Source organism: Enhydra lutris, unplaced genomic scaffold (genome assembly GCF_002288905.1).
Source record: "Enhydra lutris kenyoni isolate GAN:26980312 unplaced genomic scaffold, ASM228890v2 scaffoldscaffold41, whole genome shotgun sequence".
NCBI lineage: Eukaryota > Metazoa > Chordata > Mammalia > Carnivora > Mustelidae > Enhydra > Enhydra lutris.
The window spans coordinates 13,781,758-13,806,751 of NW_019154125.1; the positions used below are offsets into that span (position 1 = coordinate 13,781,758).

Below are 24,994 nucleotides of genomic sequence, written 5' to 3' on the forward strand. Positions count from 1 at the left end.
CTATGCAAACACACTTGCCAGGATTAGGATCAAGATAGAATATCGATGCAGTGTATGATTTGGGACAGGACCCACTGTGAGCTTTGTATACTCCACTAATATGCAACGTGCTAAACTTGCCTGTGTGCATATTTGTTATTTTTTTAAATGGGCTACAAAACCAAAAAAAAAAAAATAGATAAATTTGACCTCAAATCCTAAAAAGTCATAATTTGTCATTTACTATATTTCATTCATTCTAAGATACAAAGTTTTCCCATTTTAACATCTCTGAAATCAAAAGGGTATGCCATAATTTAATTTTCAGTAATTTTTTTCTTGCTTGCTAATACACAAAATGCGGCACTATGTTGCAGCTGATGATATCTTCTAGCTCCATGAAATTCAGTGTTTGGAGAAACTTTAATTCTTTGTGCCATAGCTTACAATATTTGACAATCTTTTGGTCATTTTTATAGAACTTGAAACTTTTTGTTTACAAAAACCACCAAGGCAATAGAATCTGTGTTTGTAAACGTGGGTGATATAAGGTTTAGAGAATTATGAATGAGGCTGGTTAATTCAATAATATATCCTATTATGTGAGGCATAGTCCGGCCTTGCAGCGTTCAAAGCCTTTGCAAGAGGTCCAGACCAGACTAGTATGAAAGAGAGGCAAAAAGAGGTAAGGCCCATAATGCATGGGAACTATAGGCTTCATCTAGAAGGTACTTGCAGAGTCCAAGTTAGATATTGACTTTCTTCTTCCTCATCCCAGATGTGGGACATAGTGGCTTATGAGCAGCTTCTTCCTCTGGTGAGCATTCCATGCTCTTAGGTCAATAATCATACCAGCTGAGATTCATGATCTCCACAATATCATCCTAATTTCCCATATACCCTGGGCATGAGACCCCGCTATTAAAGGAGAGAACACTAACATTTTAAAGTATCGTTTTACCCAAGTCTGCAGATAGTCAACAATTCTAAACAATTTTTTTAAAAAGTTCGGCTATCTCGTTGCTACTAAGATTTAGTGAGATTTTAGGTCACAGTGTGTATGGAGTCCCCATAGAATTTATTGTACAGCGTAAGGCACTTTCAGAGCAAAGGGGAGTGCTACAAACAATCACAGGAGTGTATCAGGTGCAAATAAGATAGTCCCAGGCATACCCACATGTAAGTTCACCAGAGTATAAGGTCACTCTCATTATGCAGCATTCAGCAAAGAAAATAAAAGGAGAGGAAGAGCCAGGCCTGAGAGTCACCTGAGAACTCAAGCTCTGCCTTCTTATCATGCAAACAGGTTCTGCCCCACAGAGCATTTCATGGCATCTGTTTCACCCAGCAGAGAAGGCTTGCAGACAAATGTGCATGATGGACTGTCAGTGGACCACACCTGGTCAGGTGCCAGCCCGGCCTTATCTCCCACACCCTCTCTGGCTTCCTATAGACAAATAATGTGGCAAGGAGGGGAAATGCACAGCGCCAAACCTTTCAATGTGGTTTAGAAATGTGGCCTCACCTGGACCAGGTCCAAGGGAGGAAGGGCATCAAAACCCACATTGCTTTTCCTCTTTTCTAATTCCTTCTCATATGCAGTGTCAACCACCGTAATGTCACTTGAATCAAACTTCATGGATTTTTGACTCTCCATCTACAGATACTATAGGCCTAAAACAACTTCACAATTAGCAACATTTTTGGATTAAGTAAAATATATAGCCATAAAAGTCAAAGAACATGTCAAAACTCTTAATATGCCTCTTTGTTTCTTGCAAAAGACAGAGAACAATCCCGATACCATGGCATTTAAATCCTGTCTTTCACGAAACATAAATGTCTGATACTTAAGGCATCCTTGTCTTTGGGTTGTTCATTTCTCACTTTCGATTTCCAGTTTTCTCTGCTGACCTTCCCTCCCAGGCAGTGTGTGCCTAAGCTGAAGGATCCTTGGCTCCTCCCCCTTTAGTGAAAGCATGCCCCCAAATAATTGCATTACATACAACCTGCTGTGCCCATCTGCCCAGGACTGTTTATAATCCAACAACTGGGGTGACGTGGTATCACAGAGGCACGTCTGCTCATCGCAATATCCCACCCTGGAGATGGCTGTCGCATCCCGCGACATTGCTCTGCTCTCGGTACTAGGCTTGGAGCAGGAGCATATGGGCCCGCCGCATCCTCACGCAGCAGGGTTCTGCCCCCGAGTCCACCGCCGACAGCTTTCCTAAAACAGGATCACACAGATTATTTATTTTCACTCTCAGCATCAAGTGGATTCATTATTCGTGATACTTCATGTTCTGAGAAGCCTGCGGCCAGCCTCCATTCCACACTGGTCCTTTCTCTGATGCTCCCATGTCCATTGTGATTCTGGTTCCTCTGATCATCAGTGCTGAGAGACAAGATTGTCCCAATGATTGGTATATCATTCCAGGCACAAGTTAGGGGGGTGATTTGGGCTCCAAAAACGCATTTCTGTTTTCGGTTTATTATCTCAGTCACAAGTATGAAAATATCTGCAGAAGGCCTCTGCTGTGGTAGCTCTAACCCCACCAAAATTCATGATAATCCTCATTTATTTTACAAATTTATATAACCTTTCATCTAACCCTCAGCAAAGTGTAGGCTGGAAAATTAAAACCCCAGCTCACCCTCCGACCTCCCCCTCTAGGTCAATGCCTCACGGCAGCCTGACTAGCAGTGTTACAAAGTGCCCCTTTTCTCTGCCTCCTGGCACCTGTGGTCCCCTTCTATACCCCAATGTTCTTGGTGGTACAGACCACCCAAGGCCAACCCCACCCTGTATTTCCATTCTTCCTAGAATGTTTCCTTGCCAGGCTGTCCTATCACCTGAGCTTTCAGTTTCTGCATTCAGAGTAAAATGAAAGCTGCTTCTCTGTAGCTGCTCTCTCCTGATCGATCCAAAGTGGCAATGCATTGGGATTTGGGGATCTGGGCCCTCTGCAGCACGGCCAATTGTTTGGGCATGGCACAAGATGCCATTGTTGACTCCCTCCCTGACTCTAGCCAGAGCGGGCTCTACATGTATGAGGGAGCAGCACTTGGACCTGGAACCTTAGGGCCACAGGAGGCCAGGGACCTGCAGGAACAAGACCAGAGCAACCCTTCTCAGATGGGGTTTCTTCTTTGTTAGTTTAAATACCTTCTTCTTTCTCACTTTTTTTTTTTTTTTTTTCCTTTTCAGGAGCTTAGGCATCGTCTGCCTCTGGCGTGGGGTTCGTTTTTCATAACGAGACACTAACTACAATATGTGATATGACAACTTAAAACCATCTCTGTATTTTAACACTCCCTTGCCCTATGTCAGTCTTTGTTTAGAAAACCAAGAAAATTGAAAACATTTTTTATGCTTCCACAGGTCTTAGTTGAGGGTCTTATTCAAGGCAATGTGAGAAGAATGTTTATGCTGTAAAAACTGAGTGAAGTGAGAATGTCACCCTGCAAGGCCACTCTAGAGAATGGGGAGGGAAAGAAGAGCCAGATGAATCTCTTGATTTAATTTCTCTGTAGATTCACCAAGGCCTGAAAAGAGGGAGACCAAGTGCCCTATCCCCGGGTGCGATGGCACGGGACACGTGACAGGACTCTACCCCCACCACCGCAGCCTTTCGGGGTGCCCCCACAAAGTGCGGGTTCCCCTGGAAAGTGAGTATGACATATCCTTAAAACCAGTAGGCTTCGTCTTAGTGCACCACAGCATTATGATCTTATCCTCTTTCTCCTCCAATGTGGAATTCGGAATGGAAATACAAAGTTTCCTTTCTATGTCAAGAAAATTTCCATCTAGCTGGGTGTTTAAAATCAATGTGTTAATAGAAAACCTGAGAGTACAGTTAGGACAGTAGGTTAGGAGACAACCGACATTGCGAAGAGAATTTGTTATAGTTCCTGAAGGGTGGGGGTGTGCCACAACAGGCAGGGCCACATAGGGGAGCATCAGGGTCATCAGGGGCCAGGGATGGGGGGAACTTCTGGTTTCTGTGGGAAGGAGCAAAGTAAGCAGTCTTAAGACTGGCTAGTTTGAATTCTTTCAGTAGGCTCCAAAGCTTGAGGGTTGTCTATAGGTGTCTGATACCTGGCAGGTGGAGAGTGTGAGTTTAATAAAAGAGGCAGTTGGGCGTGGGCTCACAATTGGTTGATTTGCCTTTAAAAGCTGTTTGAAAGGGCAGTCTCTCCAGGGTTTGCCAGGGCCCAGATGACAAAGCATCAGAGTACAGAAAATAAAAGTCATGGTTAAAATTAACTGTGGACTGCACAGTCCTTTCTCACCCAGAGGTGTGGCTTCCTTAAGCCCAGGAGCGGTTTTGGCCTCAGTGCATCATCTAAATATAAGAAGTGCATTCCAGGGGCACTTGGGTGGTTCAGTTGGTTAAGCATCCGACTATTGATCTCAGCTCAAGTCTTGATCTCAACGTTGTGAGTTCAAGCCATGAGCTGGGCTCCACACTGGGCATGGAGTCTTTAAAAAAAAAAAAAAAAAAGGGCATCGTCACCAGGGTCCTCCCTACTCCCCATCTCCCCATTCCGTGTAGGAACTTGTGATGCCTGCCATGCCTCTCGAGGGCATCCTGCAGTAGCAGAGGGCCCTGAGCAAGAGCAAACATTGGTGGCTTCTCTACCCTCAGCCCTGCTGTGAGCTAGGAAACTGGAGGAGAAGGAAAGGGCTGTCTTCTAAGTTTTGAAGTATCAATGTGTTACATCCTCTACTTCTTTAACCTACATATTGAAACACCCGTGGGTCGTACAAGCCGCAGTGGTGGGAGTGCCTCAGCATCACCCTCCTCGAAAACACAGCTTTACAAGTCAGTGCATCTAATCTGTTCAGCGCTGTCCCGGTAGATTACCAGTTCCTCAAAGTGACTACCGAGTTGTTCACTCAACCATGCTCTTCCACCAATAACTGAATGGCAGTGCAGGGGGGAGTGCGGAGCAATGGACAAGAATCAAAGTAATATCTCTTAGAAAATAAAGAACACTATATTCAGAACTTCACACCGTGAGGAAAAGTTAACAGGAACTACTTGACAAATAGTGTTCTCCATCCACTTTTCCAAGGAAAAGCACATAAATATAAAAGGAAGGTTATGAGCCTCTCATTTTAAGTTAAATACCAACAGAATAGACTTATTTAAGTCTAGTGTTAACCATGACATGACGTTTAAAGAAACTAAAACTTGAACACGCTGCTGAATTTAGTTTTTGAAGTTCTTGAGTGCTCATTAATTTCAACCAGAACATTTATGGGGGGAAGAAAGGCAGATTATATAACCAAATTCTTATGAATGCAAAGTTGAGAAGTCAGTTTGTTAGCATGCTATGTATTCATGGTATACTATTCTTTTCTTTTTGTGATATTTTGTGCTCAGTTCTTGCCATGCATGAAAACGTGCTCAAGTGTCCCACCCCAGGATGCACCGGAAGAGGGCACGTGAACAGCAACCGCAACACCCACAGGAGGTAATTGTGATGAGAGGCTACTCTTACCTAACGAAGAGAAGTGAGACAGACTTCCCACGGAGGAAATAAGGAACTAACACTGTGTCATCAAAATCTCTGGATCACTATCAAATATGTTACCACTTGAAATAGATAAGAAATATTCTCAATGTATACAGAGTAAAAAACAAAAAACAAAAAAACACACTTTACCTTCTGAGAAATTATCATTTAACAGACAGGCAAACAAAAAAAAATGTTCTATTTGAACACTAGAGTTATACATTCATATAAGCATATAAACAGAACATGTTCTTTTTTGCTCTGGAACTTCACCATAGCCGTTTTGACACTGAAAAGAGTTGTGTAGGGTTTGTCTTGGATCCCATCCAATAAACATTAACAAGGTACCAAAAGGGCTTCAATCTACTGTGGTTCTGACCATAAGCCAGGAGGAAGGTAAACATCATTTCATCTCATTGAGATTCATTACGTTGAGATTCCTACTCACTTAAAACACACATGTGCATTTACATACAAATGTATTGTGTGGTATGTAAATATATACGGTGTATCTATTATGTGCTCACAAGATACTATGTAACTCGTAAGCATATTGCCAGAAAACTTCATATTCTACACTTTATATATATATATAAAATAAATCAGTATATAAGTATACTGATTTAAAATTAAGTCCCTAACATTTTTCTAAAAATCTTGAGATAAATCATAGAATTATCATGCTAACATCTATAGCTGGGCACATTGCAATTGGAGTGGGTACATTCTACTTAAAATGTTATAGACTTTCAGAATAATTCCCTTACATAATTTTCCGATTTTTAAAAATGAGTTTGCTACTCATCACTTCTTAGATGGGATTGGGGGGCAAATGTTGACACGGTAGTTTGCAAAACCCTTCTGGGATCTATTAGCATGAGAAAGGTGCTAAGTGAACTATTAATATGACTTAACATTTAATGCGTGCCAAATATGTTGTGAGGTACATGCCAAAGCAAATTACTTTATCTTTTTAACTCAAATCCTCCTTTTTAATTTTTTTTTAACAGTCTTTCTGGTTGTCCAATTGCTGCAGCTGAAAAATTGGCAATGTCCCAGGATAAAAATCAGCTTGATTCACCCAAAACCGGGCAGTGTCCTGACCAGGTTCACAGGTATGACCCTCCCATGACGTTCCTAGTAGTCTGTCCATGCCATGCCCTATGCAATGCGTCCAGCTCCCCTCATGTGCCAGTTCACTATGGCCCGACCTTCATTCACAACTACCAATGTCTATTTGAGAGGCTGGTCCAGTTAATCATACTCTCACTTAAATGAACTGCTAGACCCTGAGAAGCTTAACATGAAATTAATCTATATGTAAAGGTAACACAATGTGGATGAATCTAAAAGAAATAAAGTGTATAACATACATTAATCAAAATTCTGTGTCACTAAATGCAACCCATCCCACTAGTCAGGTAAGCCCTCCCGATGATTGATTAACCTTTCTCCCTGCAGATAATGCCTTCATAAATCACTCACACCCACCCAAAATATGTGGTGTTATATATTCATTCCTCTGTTCCAGCTATACATATAATTTCTTTAAGGCAAAAGTACATTCCATGAATTGATAAGTGTTAATGAAATATCTCCTGTTTGCCCCAGGTACTTCACAATCTTCAGCAGTTTGGAAGACCTTACTTATACTTAAATAATAAACCACAAGTGATAGCACAATGTAAAGTTATACATTTATTAATAACAAATCATATAGATAGGAAAAGTTATTTCAGGATTAAAACAGATGACCAGATCTTCACTGTTACTGAGACACTGAAATGCAACATTGTTATTAGAAGCATTTTCAAGATATGGCTTCCCTTAATATGTGCTCTCAGAGATTTAATTAAAGAGTCAAAATCAGATGAGTGAAGAACATATGTCAAGCAAAGATCATGAATTACTGAATAATTAGCAATTAAAAATCTTAACAACAAATTTCTTGGTTAATATGGCCATATCCTCTAGTTTCTCCATAAGTAGGTTATTTATCAAATATAGAAATAGCATTTAGTCTTATTTCCCTAATTTCTTAAAAAATGTGTTTTAGACTAGGATGAAGATATATTAAGGTTATACACCAAGTTACATATCTAATAATAAGATCAACTGCTTTTTCAAATATTTTTATGTAGCAGTTTAAATGTTTTTTATGTAATCCAAGAAATATCATTGAAATTTTGACATTCTGATGAGTCAGGCATTCTTTGGTGGAAACAAAAGAAAAACATATAAGTATTTTAGATATTGCTAAATTCTGAAAGGTGTATTTGTTTATATTCATTTGCTATTAGACTATATTTGTGTTTTTCTTAACTGGGACTGGTACTACACAAATATGATGTCCTTGTTTAATCCCAATATAGTAGTTCTAAGGGAATATTTAACTCATAGCTTGGATTAAGGTAATTCTATTGCAAAATGTGATAGCTATTATGATACAAAATTTTGATTCATATTGAAATGATAACAATTTCACAGATAAAATATTGAAGTATCAACAAAAACACTGAGACAAAGGGAAAAAGGTGAAAAGTCTAGGAAGTTCACAATTCAGAAGTGAAGTTTCTGGTGCGTATGCTGCCCCTGTTAGGTGTCAGGCTCCTGTCAGCTCTGCTGAAGGAGAGTGGGATTCAGCATCACTTCTTTTGAATGGACTACAATGCCATTTCCCCACCAGCTACAAACGTGACTTTTCACCACCAGGCTGATTAATAGTCTTAATATGTAGAATGTGCACACCTTGTCAGTGCCCTAATGATAGTTAGATGGCGTTTCTCTCTGTGGAACTCGAAGTGCTAACAGACATTAAATACTTGCTGCTCATTGTATCTGCATAAGACAAATGCAAAATTGCACATTCCTCTTTTATCAATGGGAGACAGACCTACAACATGCAGCCTCGCAATAGACATCCAGAACCCTTGGTGCCTCCCATCTTTCACTCCCAGCACAGAGTACTCTCTTTTATCATACTGTGACCAGCTCTTTTCCATAGTACACTGTCTCCGTGGGTACTGACAGGCATGACACATCGGATCTGCTTTAAATTCTGATGCTAATATGCTCACTAAGAATTTCATCATAGTTCTTTTGAACTCTCCCCTCTTTCTTCAGGACAAGTTTGGTGAAACAAATTGAATTCAATTTCCGATCACAAGCCATCCCCTCTCCCAGAGCCACAGTGTCAAAAGAACAAGAGAAGTTTGGAAAAGTACCATTCGATTATGCCAGTTTTGATGCCCAGGTTTTTGGTAAACGTCCCCTCATGCAAACAGCTCAAGGACGAAAAACACCACCATTTCCTGAATGTAAGCCTCAAATTCTAATCCTTATTCCCAAAATGCATCTTGTCTATGTGTGTTTGGGGGTGGGGGTGTACTCAAATCTAGAATACATTATTTACTGCAAGAAGGAGAGAAAATATATTGTGCAGTGAAATAAAAATAAGTTATCAAGTGATAACTTGATCAGAATTACCGATTTTACATGAAGTTAAACTGAACATGGTGAATAGTTACTGGATTAATTATTCTCCAAATATCATGCCATTGTTGAATCAAAATACAGTAATTCTAAAGAAATATTTAATTCACATTCAGCTGGGTTTGGGATTAATAACAACTGTTATAGTCATCACAATACAGTAATTTTGATTCATGTTGAAATTATGGAAATTTAACAGGTAAAATATTGAAATACTACTTAAAATAGTACTTAAATCAGCAAAAGCACTTAGACTGAAAGAGAGAAAAAGTGAAGGTCTTGGAAGAAACTCACAGTTTAGAAATCAAGATTTTACAATAGGTGCAATATGTGTGACAGTGGAGAGGTTTATCCATATATTGAAGAATTAATATAGAATCATTTAAAATGTGTTAATACTCTAATGGTAGCACATCTGTATAGAAGATCATAACTCAAAGATGGTGTAATATATACAACTTGGTGTTTTTATTAACACATTTCTTCAAGTGTTTTAGAGTCCTTGAATAGCTTAATAAAAGGTAAGGAAGTAAACATTGGGATGAACCCAGATATGAATCCTGCATTACGATATCATAAGGAAAGAAGTGAAATTATTCCCCAATTTGAGTCCTCCATAGACCATGGATTCTTCACAACATGCAAATCTATGGAATCCCTTTGATCTCATACCTCTGGACCTACACTGAGTGCCTTTAGGAACATATAACATGGGCTTCATTCTGTGATGTTGGTCACTTCTTTCAAAGAACTAGATGCTATATAAAACATAGCACTGATAAACATACTTGAAAGGAGTTGACCCGTTAACAATGGAGTATGCTATACTCCAAAATATATTCTATCTATTCTGACTAAAAATAGGGCTCAGCCTAAATAACATCAACTACCTGTTAGATTTGGGGAAAAATTATATATGCACAGGTACACAATGTTTTCTATTATATATATATAAAATGTACACATATGCATACACATATACATATATGTTTAATTCAAGTGAAGCTAGTTAAGGGCATTCTATATACTCATATAATATAGATATTGTTTAAAAATGCAAACATTCAGTGACATTTTTGTATTTTTATAATTGTAGGAATCACAGTTGGAAATGTTTTAAATTGCTTCATGAAAAATAATGATCAAAGTTTACAGTAAACAAAATTTGCAGCAAAATAAATAACTAAATGCTTCTATATTATCCCACTTAAATCTTGGGTGTTTCTCCCATAACCTTGAGCAATGTTTACAAACACCCAGAGTGAAGAGAAATATGGTTAATTCTCTCACTCCGTAATGCCTTGTTGCCACAACAGTAACATAAAACAGAAACTCAGCCTTGATAACTAAAATTGCCTTTCTGCTCATCCTGAGAACACTTTCTCTGTCCTTTACTTATCATGTTTTACCTAAATATGCAAAATGCTAGCTCATTAAAGGCTCTACCATTTATTTAGTTCCATCTGGTCGGACATTAAGAACAACTTCTGCTGGTTTAAGCACAAAACAAACCTGTATATCAAATAATAAAAATAAAAATACAATTCTATGTCTAAATATAAATTGTTATTGTGAAAACAAATGTTGAAAGGGTGCACCTTTTTTTTTTTTTTTTTTTTTTTTTTTGCTACTGGAATTACTGGTCTTCACACATGCACAGTTCATAGATGTCCAAGTCTTAAGCCTCTGTAGTCCCTGACAGATTTTGCCAGTGTAGTTTTAATCCATAATTTTTGCCACGAATGCTGCCAGTGCACCTGTCCCATAACATTAGTTATAAAATTTTTACCATAAGAAGCATAAATACGAAAAATATTAAGAGAATAGACATTCTTCCCCAGTCATCACCTCATTCGATCTGTGAACTACTGTGAAAACCAATCTCAATAACCTTCACTGAGTGTACCAATGGATAATGGATCATGTTTAAATTTATTCTTAACGTATTTTAATGTAAGAAGTTATATCTCTAAAGCAAATCTATTTAATGACTAAAACACGTACATGCAATTGCTAATCAAATCTCTCTTCAACAGCAAAGCAGTTTTCAAATCCAGGGAAATTTCCTAATCGACTGCCTAGTGCAGGCGCCCACACACAGAGCCCTTGCCGTGCCAGCTCTTATAGCTACGGTCAATGTAGTGAAGACACCCACATAGCAGCAGCTGCTGCCATCCTGAACCTTTCCACCCGCTGCAGGGAAGCTGCAGACATCCTCTCCAACAAACCACAGAGTCTGCATGCCAAGGTAGGCCAGTCCAAGAGCCCGGAGGGTGGGCCAGTGACTGAACCGTGAGAATAAACTGCCTTTCATGTTCCTAACCACATTCACTACCATGCCGCTCCCCATCCCTAAAGCACATCCCTTCCTCGTCTTAGGAAGAGACTCAGAGGAGCATTGACAAGGATGAGTTTTGTGGCTTCCAGAAGGAGTGAAGGAGTGTGTTCTTGAAGGCGGTATACCAAAGCCTGGGGAGAAGTGAGTGATGGAGCCTGGCTGGGGAGGTTTATAGCTATCAAACCTACCTTTGTGTTGGGGACTTTGGCACACAAGAAAGAGGCTTGCCTTTAAAATCAAACCGAACAATGGAAGCTTTTTGCTGTCTGCAAGTCAAAGATGATAGGAAATGTTTGACCACACGGTGGCTTGTCAAACAGTTGCAAAATGGACTCATGAGATTTCTTATTGCACACGTTATGATTTTATGACACAAGATACTCTCAGTTGCTGCCGTCTCCTCAAAGGACACTGAATTAAAGGGGGATACGCTAAGTTAACAAGAGATGGTTCAGGGGTACTTTTGAGAACTCAGGGCATTCAAATCCAGAATCAAATTCTGTAAAGTTTATGAGGCCGATGAAATTAATCACATTTCTCTAATAAACCTCTCCTCCCTGACTAACAATGAGGGAGACAACCGTGTTTTTGATACCTTGATGACGACAAAAAACAAAGATCCTCCATGTGTCCCCTTTGGAGGAGGAGAGGCTTATCAGGCTACGGAGTAGCAGCAATCCTCAGATCCTCAGAGGGAGGGTAGAAGTTGCAACCGCATTCACCCAGAGCCTGTAACTCCCATCGACACAAAAGACTCAGTGAAAAGAAATCATTTTCCTACCTAGATGGCTGAAGCCCACTGAAATAAAGTGCCCAGGCTTATCTGGAAAAGAGATTTTCCCCTTGCTTTAAGTGGGAGATCTCCTGCATTAAACCCTAACCCTGAAACTCAGGCGATTTAGAGTCGATAGCTCTCTTTTTCCCTGCAAGCACGGCCCCATCCCTGGTGTGGTCAGCTGCTCACCTGTGCTGTGCCAGGCCTTCAGGAGAGCAGGGAATGCGGTGCCATAGAGCATTTGACAGAAGAATCAGAATTAGCTTCTGGACAAATCTGAGCCAAGTAAGCCCCAGGAAGAGTTGGTGGCCAAAAACCACTCAAAAACAATTTTTAAACAAATGAGGTTCTTAAACAAAGAAAAACGCATCCTCTGAAAATTATAAAGAAAATACCCACCTTTCCAAATTCAAAGGAATTCAGGTCAGACATTATTTACATCAATGAAGGATTTAGGGTGCTTTGCAATGCTACTTTGGTTTATTTTTATTCATTTTGTTAAAACCTGAATACATTCCTCCTTTTTAAAGGCACATTCTAATAGGCAGCTAGTTGGGGTAATACTAAAGTATCTTCCTTCTTACACTTTATATGATTTGTTTGTTAAGGCTGTCCTTTGAGAATAAAAGGACCACTATTATAATGATTAGCACTATTTAAATTATTGTGGAATGAGTGCTTTCTATCTGCACAGGCAGATTTGTTTGTTTGTTTTTCGGAATTCTGCCCTTAACCTTCACATTTTTCATGTTCTAGTAGTTGCTGGAGCGAAACAATGAATCAAACAAAGATGACCAAAGATTGAGAGTATTTTCCCTTATCAGTATATGATTTGTTCTTTTCTTGAATACCTTCTGGTCAGAAATGTGAATGTTAAGTTGGCACATTCTAAAAATCCAAGTAATTGACTTGTGCATCTATTCTCACACTCCTATTGGGAGCATGCTGTGTGCTGGAGTTGCTCTATGGAGCGGATACTCCCGCCCAGGGTGACAGGAACTGCCTGCCCTGTGGGTCTCGGCCTCCAAACAGCCAACCCAAGTCTGAACTGCAGAAGCCAAATCGTGGACATGAGGAGGAGGATGGAAGAGACACAGAGTGTACCAATAGACTTTTAGAAGGAGTTTGTTACATCAGCAGTTTAAAAAGCCATGTTCCTACCAAAATGATCTCATTTGACATAGTGGTGGTTAAAAGAGGATAAATATGGCACCCTACAGTGTCGTTTTGTGCAGAATTCTCCTTCCAGGCGCATATTCTCACACAACTGTAACAATCTACAGAATTCTGTTCTAGCTGGATCTTATATTCTGAATATAAAGGAGAACCTCATAAATTGCTTAAACCACAAAAAATAATTATTGTAGCAAAAATGAGAAAAAGCCAAAGTAATTAACCCTGAAAAATGGCCTCTGATCAAACAGTGCCCAATGTAGGCCATTTCTATTCAGTGTTGCATTTCCTTTTTGCCCTTCACTTAATATAGGATTAACTATATATAAACGATCTTCCCCTGTTGAATACTAGCCTGATTCTCTACCCACTATGATTTGATTTTTTTCCTCCATGGTGGTTAGTATGTTTATTTCCACTAGCCAAAATCCATAGATCTCTTGAGCTCCTTATTTAGAAAGAAGAATATAGAGATGTATGAATTTTCCCTATTGACTTCTACAGCTGAGTGTAGAAGCATTTTTTGATGTATAGAGAGATATTCTGGCAGATGGACTCTTAGCTCTACTCACCAAATGGTCTATGAGATTTGGACTTCCCAAGACACATGTTAGATCCTGCCACAGACCCGTCCCTTCAAGGAGATTTTGGCTGAAGCAGAAAAAAAGAAATGGTTGTTCCAGGTAAAGAACTGTGTTTTCATAGGTAATGTTTCTAATGTCCAGGGGAGGCAGGGGTGGTTTTGATCAGAACCCAGAGAAATGAGGGCAGATTTCTCCTTTTCCTTCTGCCTCCATGCAGTCCTTTCTTTGACGGAATGCGTTTCTCTGACATTTCTTACAGAGCCCAGTAGGAGAACAAATTATAGATCAGGCTGTCACATGTAGGCACAACGTTTTTTTTAAAATCAAGCCAAAGGACACTAACCTTTAAATTGCCTCCATATCCACCTGTTGGGGCTAATCCAGATACTTCTTGTGCTACCTGCAACTGAGTCCAAATTTAGTGAGAAATCTAAATTCATGATTTATAAAATCCCTATTCTTATAGAGAATAATGGGAGCAGGGGCTGTCTTCAGAGAGGCAAAACAACTTTGAGTTCCCACACAGTCTAAAAACAATGTGGGACAATAAGGATATTCCACAGTGTTCTTCTCTTTCCGAAGTTTCCTAGCCCCACCTGACTGTCTACCCAACACTAAAGCACTTCCTTCATGGACCCTTTCCCAATACTGAATTGAGAAAGTCAGTGCTACCATTGCCCACCACTGCCCAAATGAGTCCATCATATCCTCAAAGTGGATGTGAAAAAGAATTATTTGTTTGTTAAAATACAATCCAACAGGGCTTCTGGGTGGCTCAGTGCGTTAAAGCCTCTGCCTTCGGCTCGGGTCATGATCCCAGGGTCCTGGGATCGAGCCCCGCATCGGGCTCTCTGCTCCGCTGAAAGCCTGTTTCCCCCTCTCTCTGCCTGCCTCTCTGCCTACTTGTGATCTCTGTCTGTCAAATAAATGAATAAAATCTTAAAAAAAAATACAATCCAACATGTACACAATACATCTACACCACCAAAATCATCTGTATGTTGCTTTAAGTATCTCTGAGGAATCAAATCAGAAGAAAAAATTAGTAATATCAATATTAGGTTTATCAATATCAATATATATCAATATCAATATAATGGTTTAGGGTAATTTGAAGTATGAGCCCTCTCTTGAAACTAGTACTTTTATTGGTTCTAAGATTGGTATAATGTCCTTCATTTTAATTTGGAATTAATATGAGTTTGTAAAACGTTCATGGGCCACAGCTTCAAACCCTCCCCCCTTCCGTCTGGCCACCGTTGCTGCTGTTATGAACACAGCATTCAGTAGAAACAGGCGGCAGGCATAGAATGAGCATCCTGGGTTTGCTGGGTGTGCTGAAGGCTGTCCTCCGGCCCCTGAGAGCACGTGCCAGTGTCAGAGACACTCCCCGTTTCCTTCCTTCCTCCTACCCTCAGCAACAGAGGTAGGATCACGCACATGGTCTATCTTTATCCTGATCACTTCTGCTTGCCAAGCATTCTGTTGTTTGTTTTGGTGTTTTCCCCACCTGTTTAGACAAAGTGGCATATGCACAGTGTGCCTTAAAAGAAAACAAAAAACTGACACTTGCTTGAAATGTTTAAAGTTCAAAGTCTGTTTTGTGCTTGAATAAAGCCTAGAAACAACATGATAACATTTCACCATCCTTGCTGCCGGATATCAGAAATAGCCTGATGGCTCTTGGGATGGTTAGAATTCAAAAGCAGCTTTTTTCAGTAACTTTAATATCATGTCAGATTATACCATATATTCTGAATGAAATGTTATTAGAGACCTGGGTCGGAGATCACAAGGAACCAACTGATATGTGTGTATATATTTAGTAATTCTCTCTTTACCTCTGCATACAGTAGCATAGGGATGTCTCTTTAAGCATTTGAAAACCCAATCAAATTATTTTTATTATAAGTTGTCACTTATTGAATACCTACAAAGAGCCAGGCACTGTAAAGAAGCACCTTGTTTATATTCTTTTTAATTCTTCCAGAAACTTTGTAAAGAAGATATCATCCCATTTAGCAGGTGAAGAAATAGTAGTACGGAGATATTAAATAATTTTCTCTGACTGGCATAACTGTAACTGTTGGAACAGAAGTTTTAATTCATACCTGTCCAACTTCTTATGTTCTTAAAGATCTTATCTTCGTGTCTTATATAGACTGCTGGCCAACTTAAGAATTTTCACTGCTTTGGTTCCAAGTCTTAGACAAAGATTTTTGGAAAATGGTTATAAATTTAATTTTAATTTCATACCTTACGTCAGACACTGATTTCTCCCCTGAATTCCATCATTCTATTTATATTGCATAAGTTTCACAAGTTTATACTCTGAACTTAACTGTTTTAGTACTCAATTACTATTTGGTAAGAATAAGATACTTCAATTTCATTTTTTATTGTTAATACCCTGCTTATTTTAAAAACATATTTCAGATAGCTTTCAGTGCAGAAAAGATACTCCCCAAACGAAACACTCTGAAGCAAAAGAAAAAACATGACTCAGAGGATGAAAACCAGAAGCTAATTACAGCAGAAACCTAAGCTGAGGGATACTTAATTTTTGTACTTCCTGATAGCCAAGTCAAAATGGAAAAGATAGCGGTCATCCCCTCTTGTGTTAATAGAAAACTTGACAAATACAGCAAACAGTGGTGTCTTCTTATATCTATGTTTTGAAAGTTAACAATTTTCACAGTAGAACTTTTAGGCAAAGTTAACTTTATTTCATTACCATCTTTGAATGTTTAATTTTTAATTGTTAAAACATTATTATGCTGTCATTTGTCTGGAAAATATTGGAGACCGGCCTTAAGACTATCTTTTAAATACAAGTACAGTAATTTCCGTGTTTTCCCTTTTGTTCTTCAGGGAACAAATTTCTACCCTTTCCCCCTGGTTGTAGGCAAAACAGGAATGCCAGGTTGTTTCCTGCTTTCCGTAATAGATGTCTTTTCCTTGTTGTAATAAAATCCTCATAATTATCATTTTACTGGTCGCATAATGTGCCATTAAATAAATGCAGCATAATTTCATTAATCATTTCTCTATTGGTAGACCTCTGAATCACTTCTCAGTTTATGATACACATAAGGATTATATAAGAAATAATTATTTCAACTTTCATTTGAATAATAATTTCTATTTATTAAATTATCTTTCACTAACAATCTCCTCTATGTATGAGATAAGCTCCTTGAAGATAGGAATAATATATTTTTCAATTTTCTTTTCCCCAAAATATGGAGGCTTGAAGACAATAAGTGCCTTCTCAATAATTTAATTAATAAATACATCATATATGGCATCGGTACCTCAAAAGTGGCTGAAAGTGATGGTCCTTGATGTTGGCCCTAACTTGGCAAGTACGTAAATAGTATTGGACTTATGTCTACCCTCACAAAAACCCTTTAAGTTAAATGATTAAAATAAGGATCCAGAATGGCGAATGGTGCTTTTAGAAATCAGAATGCTAGAAGTCAGCAGTGGGGCTCCATGTCAGCTGAATGTTATGCTCTCCTGCTCCTATGGCCTCTCCCACCACCCCCTCCTTTGTGTGCTGCCATTTAGAGTTTCAAGCACAGAGAGAAGTGATGTCTATTGACATCTGAATAAAAAATCCATGCAGTAAACGTGTGATCCACCCATCTATGGGCAGAAAGGGACCCTTCCTCTGGTACTATGTGTAATTGTTGAATGCATCTGTGCGCTCACTTAAAGCCCATCTGTACCCTGCTGCCCAAACGTGCTTTCTCCCTGTCAAGTCAGGTGCTCAGAGCAGCCGGCTGGGGCGCGGGATATACAAGAGCGCCTCTTTTAAACATTAAGAGTGATTTTTCCCCCCAATCAGCTCGTGATTACTCAAGATGTAGAATCATAACAACTCCGAGAATCTCTAATTTTTTTGTTTACTATTTAGAATTCTTTTCGGCAAGAACTAAAACATATATTAGTGTTGTCTTGGAATCGTTGATATTTTTTTCAGGGAGATCGAATCTGCACTATTTATGGGTTTTGCACTATAAAACTCTGCAGCCCAGTCACATGGCTTCTTTTTCCTAAGCCATCTGTCACAGAGGTCTGGAATTTTATGTGAATGTTGGTTGTGCAGTCTTAACCCAAGTTTTTTATTTTTTTTAATGAAAAATGTCAGCAACTACAATATTGAGCATTTTACTTTACATTGGCCATTAAACTTCATTACTATAGCTCTGTTTCATTGCTATAGTTACATATCAGCTATGAAGCCAAGAATTATTTTGATGTGCTCATGACAGAATACATTGTTATACCACGGAGAGAGCACATGGCACTGATATGGTTAATATCTTGGATTTTTGTAACTAAGGTTTATTAATGTTGGTATAAAAACGTATTTGATATTATACAGATGGCATAAGATGTTGTGGTTACTAAGTTATTATCCCGGATAAGCTGTACTGTCAAATTCAGGGCTTAAAACTATCACAGGAGATTAAACTATTTACTAAAAGGGACAGAAAGATATAGCCAAAGCATCTTAGTGCAAACATATTAGAAGTATATTTACCTCCCACAAATATAATAAAGCATACCTACCTCAGAGGCTGAGATTTAAAATAGGAACTTTACAGGTGAAACAAGCAAACAGAAGAGGTGCCTTGTTTTCTAAATCAGGTACAAGCAGTGAGCTTTTGGAGCTCAGCTACATTGGCCCACACCTCAGTCCTCAGCGACAACTGTTGGGGAGAGGGAAGGCAGAGTGTAAATGGGGAGTTAAAATAAATTCCCCGTGGGGAAGTAACTGGCTACCATATGCGTTAGGGATCTTGCTAACGTATTCAAAGAGACTCCTGCTTTGCCAGCCAAAAGGAAAAAGAGCAGAGATGTTGTCCAAGATTTAATTGTGACTTGATGGATGACAGCGAAAATACGGAGAGGTATTTATCTGACCCATTTAAGAAAAAGACAAGCGAGCTCTTCCCGCGTTCTGAGTCCTATTGCGTGGCAGTGCTCACCATTGGTGACAGCACAGGAGCCATCCTTTGGCGTGTATCCTTTGGAAAATCCAGAGCACGTGGGCAGTTGTTGGGTTTTGTACCTTAAACTACTACAACAGCAACAACAGCAACAAAAGACAGCCAAAGCTATCCCAAGGAGAAATGCCGTGAGGTATAGTGAGTTTTAAGTATCATACAAAGTGTCTGGAAAAGAATCAACTTTGTTCTGAAGTTTCACTGTACAACTTACCCCCAAATAGGCCTGTTGGCACCTGCTCCTGAAGGCCCCCAGAATCAACAACAGTTTGCCCTGTCTGCCTCTGCCGCACCAGCCCCCCTTCAAGTAAACAAAGCTTTTCTGATTCAAGTAACCCAGAGGAAAAGGTCACATCCGTATTACTCTAATATCCCAATAACAAATTCTCTTGCAGCTGGTTATTTTTGCATATATTCACATTAAATTAATACTGTATTGGGGGGGGTGAGCTGGGAAGTAGTGCTGTGCCTTTTTATAAACTCAAGTGTTAATGCTATAAATGATGAATTGAGAGTGATAATTCTGCAAGCCAGAAAAGGAGATTTAAAGCTAAACTTCAAAAAAATATATAAAACAGGGTTAGCCAATACATTTAGCATTTGGAACATCTTATTTATATTAGGCTTTACTTTGTTTAACCCAGAAACATGAAGCTCACTAATGGTGCTGCTTTTAAAAGTCTGCCTAAGAATTGAACATTAACCAAAGCAAATCAGAAAGCTAGATTTTAAATCAGATATACTTACATAAAAGCTTGCATTTAAAATTATCCCTTAAAAGCCCCACATGGCTAGGCTATAACTGCAAACTGTTTAAATGTTTTTCTGTTTCCTATTGTATACCAGGGAGCCGAGATAGAAGTGGATGAAAATGGCACATTGGACTTAAGCCTGAAAAAAAATCGAATCCTGGACAAAGCTGCACCCTTAACTTCCTCTAACACTTCTATTCCAACTCCTTCCTCTTCCCCATTCAAAACAAGCAGCATTTTGGTCAATGCAGCATTCTATCAGGCTGTCTGTGATCAAGAGGGCTGGGATACTCCTATCAACTATAGCAAAACTCATGGGAAGACAGAGGAGGAGAAAGAGGTATTGTTTCAATATGTCAATCACTAAGTTTAAGAGAGAGCATGATTAGAGAGTATTCTCGGCTTTTTCCTCCTGCATTATTTTTCATATTCCTGTTTAGATAATACACAATTCTGTACCATGTTTTAGATTTTGGTAAAGTGGTGATCTTCAATTTCATCAGAAACTGATAAATGAATCCAGCTTTTCCTGTCACTTGCCTAAAATGATGTCACTGTAGTGAATTTGATCCCCATTAGGGCTGCAGTTGTGTGCACTGCATGAGAGATTATATTAGCCACCCCTTCAGATATGGCAGCCTGGAAGGTGCAACGTATCCCTCAACACTGAAATGCCAACTTGTTAACTCTTTCTGAACCAGAGGATAGAAAATGAAATAGAATCAGGGATGAGTAAGAATCATGTCAAATTGTTTTCCTTGGTTTCGTGAAGGAACTATGTAAGCATATCTACATATAGAGCCTTTGGCTGAGGTATTTGAGTCATGTCTAAGTTGTATCAATCCCAAAGTCAAGGAGATGCATTTGTGTATTTGGTTATCTTTGGAGTAGCTAGATGTTGTGGCTGTGCACGTCCATCAAGCCTTTATCTCCATAGTTTGAGCCACCTGGCCTAGACTGATTAGCCATGACTTAGTGTCATCCAAAAGGATTCATGGCCAGAAACCTCCACTATTTAGATTCTATGTCTTTGCAAATGTGACCCTAATTGTGACAGTAGTGATTCATTTTGCTTTGCTGTTTGTCAGGAAAGTTGTTGATATTTGCTGGTTGATATGTTTAAAGAAATAAAACAGCCACTGTCTTTGGAAGGGTGCACCACTTTTTTCATCTCTTTGAAGTTCAGAAATTTTGGGCGGGGGGAAACTAATTTGATTTTAGCATATGCTTTAACATCTCAGAGCATAAGTTGACAGAAACAATAGTGATCACAAGATTGGGTTGTTTCTCCAATTCCCCTTCCTTCCTTCCTTCCTTCCTTCTTTCCTTTCTTTTTTCCTTCCTCCCTTCCTCCCTCCTTTCCTTCCTTCTTTCCTTCCTTCTTTGCTCCCTTCTTCCTTCTTTCTCTCCTTCCTTTATCCTTTCTTTCCCTCCCTCTCTCCCTTCCCTTTTCCTTTCCTTTCCTCCTTCCTTCCTTCACTCCCTCCCTCCTTCCTTGCTTCCTTCAGAACACTTTTGCTGGCATCTCCATGTCCAGGCAGTAACATAGGTCCCAAGGTTGCAGCATCAAATGGGACAAACTTCCCACACAAGTATGCTCAGTCTGGTGGGGACACTGGCAGGTGAACAAATACAGTGACAAATGGAATAGCACTAGCAGGCACACAATGATGGGGCGGGGGGAGGAATGCCAACCCTATGTACAGTGGTCAGGGATGGGTTCCTGGAGGATCCCCCAGGATCTGAGGCAGGCTCTGTGTTACCACCAGCCACACCATCACAAAGAAGTGGGAGGGGAATCCATACAACAGCACTTTCTGACTAGATTCTGCCATACAGTCTTACTCATTTTATTCTGCTTGGCTTTACAAAATCTGCTTCAAGTATTTAGGGATGGTCTTCGTTAACCTATCATAATGCTATTTTAGAAGAACAATTTCTAGAAATAATGTATGTTTGACTCTGATTATTATAAAACTAATACCTGCAAAGTATTAGTAGCTGGTTTACCTTAGGTGATGACCACAGATGGGCAAACACGTACTTCTTCCCTCCACCACATTCCCCCCTGCCATTTTGGACTTGTGCAAAAGTAACAGAAGTTATGCTTAACTGCTGTTTATTTTTATGATCTGGAGATCTGTCAGTATTCACATGAACTGATCATTTTGCAAAACTGGTCTGAAATGGAGGTAAGGAAGCAGTGTAAGTTGTTGAGAAGCACAATCACGATGAGATCAAGATTGTTGATCCAATCCCACTCTGTAGAAGCCAGGTTTAGAGAAAGGGAATACCCTCTCATTCATAAAACTGCTTCATCCTCAGCTAGTCCAATAGTCAATGCGATCATGGCATATCCCAGCATATCCCACTCTACACCACCAAAAGGAAACCTAATCCTAGTTAGAAGATCTGTTGATGTGGGTTCAGTAGAAGTCTCTTGTCACATGAAGGACTGTATTTACAAAGTAAGCATAACTGTGCTCCTATTCTCAGATGAATCCCACTAGGATAAAACCCACCTTGTTTGGGAGATCTCAGTGTCATGTGCTTAGACTTAGACTTTCTGTCCCCACCCTATGACTGCCATAAATGGACCATGGTCAAAAATCACCAGAAATCTTCTTTCCAATGTCAGGCATACTGATTCAGTCCTGAATGGTAATGAAGCAAATTTGTGTTAAGTGGGTTCTTGTTTTCATTTAAGGTCTCTTATGTTGTTTTATCTTGGTTATAATTTTTGGCCTCACAAGAATGACAAAAATGTACTCATATTCTGAGACCCTCCTCCCATTTGGAGGTCTAGTAAGTACCTCAAGAACTTCCTTAGCTATACCTCTTACCACTCAGATAGCCAGAAAATGACGTCCCATAACAAATAGCTTCTTTATTTCCAATCTCATTTTTTTGTGTGTGTGTAATTCCAAAAAACATCTGGATTCATCTTAGCAGCTTCATAAATTCAACTGGAGTATGTTCTTATTCTAATGCTTATATATCTGTGACAGTGTTTTATTTCCCAGCAAATTCCTGGGAAAAACGGATTTGGTTAGATTAGATTTCTGCTCTTTTCAGAATGGCTTACTTACTTCAGGTCTGACAGTACAGACTTTTCCTGCTACAGTTTGCAACCTAAACATTCTGAAATCTGGAATGGAGAATGTGGAGATTCGATGTCACTAAGAATGACAAAAGAGGACTTTGAAGATGCTAAGTGAGTTCCTAGAGTCAAGGTGCTTGCCCTAGGTTTGAGTTGACAAATTGTTTTGTTGTTGTTGTTTTGTTTTTATTTGTTTTTGGAGAGAGTATGCCTGTTCCAGATTTGGGGGAGGGGCAGAAGGAAAGGGAAAGAGAGAATCTTAAGCAGGCTCCATTCCCAGCATAGAGCCCCATGCAGGGCTTAATCTCAGTACCTTGAGATCACAACCTGAACCTAGATCAAGAGTCCCACGAACTGAGCCATTCAGGCATCCTGACCAAATATTTTTTAAGCTTAATTTTTGTTATCACAGTGATCTGACCATGAATGACTCATTGCTTGGGGAAACTCTACCTTATGGGGACACCCTCACACAAAAAGTGCTTCTGCAGCACTGTACCTCCCTAAGATAGCGCCTCACCCTTCCTTCTTTGTGCCTTTGTGCCTTCCTTCTTTGTGTCTGTGGTGAGCTAATCTATAAATAGACAGTATTTATCACCCTGTTCTGACTCTTATAAATGAAAACTGTGATACTTGATAGTTACTATTTTGAAAAAATAGATTGTATTCAACGTCCTTGTTGTGAAGGTAGCAGAGGGACACTGAGTTCAGTAAGAATAAAGATAAGGGATCTTTACACACAGTGTCTCATTATCCTAACAGTCATGAAAAGCGGGATTATTGTCAAAGTTTTGGAGGAGAAAATTGAGGCTCAAGGAGGTTGTTAGTCTTTGGTCCTATAGAAATCAAGAAATGGGCTTGGGCGGAAGCCCAAATGAAGAACGAGGAGAAGGGAGAGAATGGAGAGAAGGAAAAGATCAAACAGCCCATCAAAAAGTGGCAACAACAAGGGAATATTGAGGACAATTAGAAAGAGAAGGGAAGAAGAGAAGGAAGAAGAAATGGTGTTTGGTGAGGTGTGGGGGACCCAACAATGCTCCCAGGGAAGCAGGACCAAACCTCCCTTGACCGTAATCTGTAGGACATAACCACACAAACTAATCACAGGAAGTGGCCCGTGCCTGTTTTTTCCAATGAGCCCACTTGGAGGCTGCACTTGGCCCAAGCAATATACCATGAATATTTGAAGACTGGGTGGTAGTCAGCTCCTGATCTGACACTCTGTCCTTCCCACTGGCACCTCCACCCTTACCCCACACGATACTCATACACGTACACACACACACACACACACAACCAGAAATGGAACGATTATTTCTAATTCATTGTTATCTAGTTCATATGCACAACAGTTGCTTAATTTTGGTGGTAATTTTCAGAAAATATTGTCTGTCTCTCTCAGTGAAATAGCCTGTCCAGATGCCCTCTAAAAAAAAAAAAATCCTGAATCTGGAAAAAGCTCAAAAAATCTCGAAAGGAAAGTGCTGAGAAATAACTAGGGCTGTCAGTTCCATTCAACTGTCAGTTCTCCAAAGATTTCAGGGCTTAAAATGTTAAAAGTGCCAGATGCTATTATCTGTTATTCATGTTACCATTATGTTCTGGTCTTTACTGAAATCAATATAAACTTCCATCTGTACATTAAAAGAATTTCATTGCATCCGTATACTTTCCAAACACAACGTATATATGCCAAATTCTCTCTTACATAGCCACAAGATAAAATTATTATTTTTTAAATTATATTTTTAAATTTGAAAAAATTCTTCCAAATGACATTGGCTTATTTTTTACTGGGTGTTATTTAAAAATTTATCTAATGTACAGTGATAGTGTAACAAAATAAAAATTCTTCCAGTGATGGTCACCTGTATTTTAGTACATATGCTCTCTGCAGGTTTCTTGGGGTAGGATGCTCAGCAAAGAAAAGGGAAAAAGATAATTATTTCATAATGTAATTGCATTAATATGAGTCCATAGTTTTTATAAGAACCCACAAAATATTTAAAAGCTCATATCCAGTGAAATTACCCTTTTAAAACATTACCACATGTTACTACGCCAAATTAAATACCATATATTTTGTAAGCATTATTTTTATATATGTTTTAGTTACAACAATAACTTAAATTTTTGTAATTATTGATTTCTTTCAACATCCCTTATTCCCTTATCTTCCATTATGTATAGATTTAGCAGTCAAATGATAGCTGATAAACTTCATATGTTCATCCATAAATGTACATGTCTTTAAGAATAG

The 24,994-nt window shown here is 39.2% G+C and overlaps 1 protein-coding gene across 2 annotated transcripts in view; it reads left to right on the top strand.

Moving 5' to 3' along the window:
* LOC111155420 (ST18, C2H2C-type zinc finger) overlaps positions 1-24,994 on the top strand; it is a 112,973-nt gene that overhangs the window by 58,035 nt on the left and 29,944 nt on the right. Inside the window, exons 9-14 of one of the 2 annotated variants that reach the window (XM_022515563.1) lie at positions 3,517-3,651; positions 5,373-5,463; positions 6,516-6,620; positions 8,629-8,822; positions 11,034-11,245; positions 19,729-19,974. In XM_022515563.1, coding sequence (XP_022371271.1) covers positions 3,517-3,651; positions 5,373-5,463; positions 6,516-6,620; positions 8,629-8,822; positions 11,034-11,245; positions 19,729-19,974 — 983 coding nt within the window. The remainder of the gene's footprint in view (positions 1-3,516; positions 3,652-5,372; positions 5,464-6,515; positions 6,621-8,628; positions 8,823-11,033; positions 11,246-19,728; positions 19,975-24,994) is intronic. The other variant, XM_022515564.1, reaches the window with a different exon arrangement.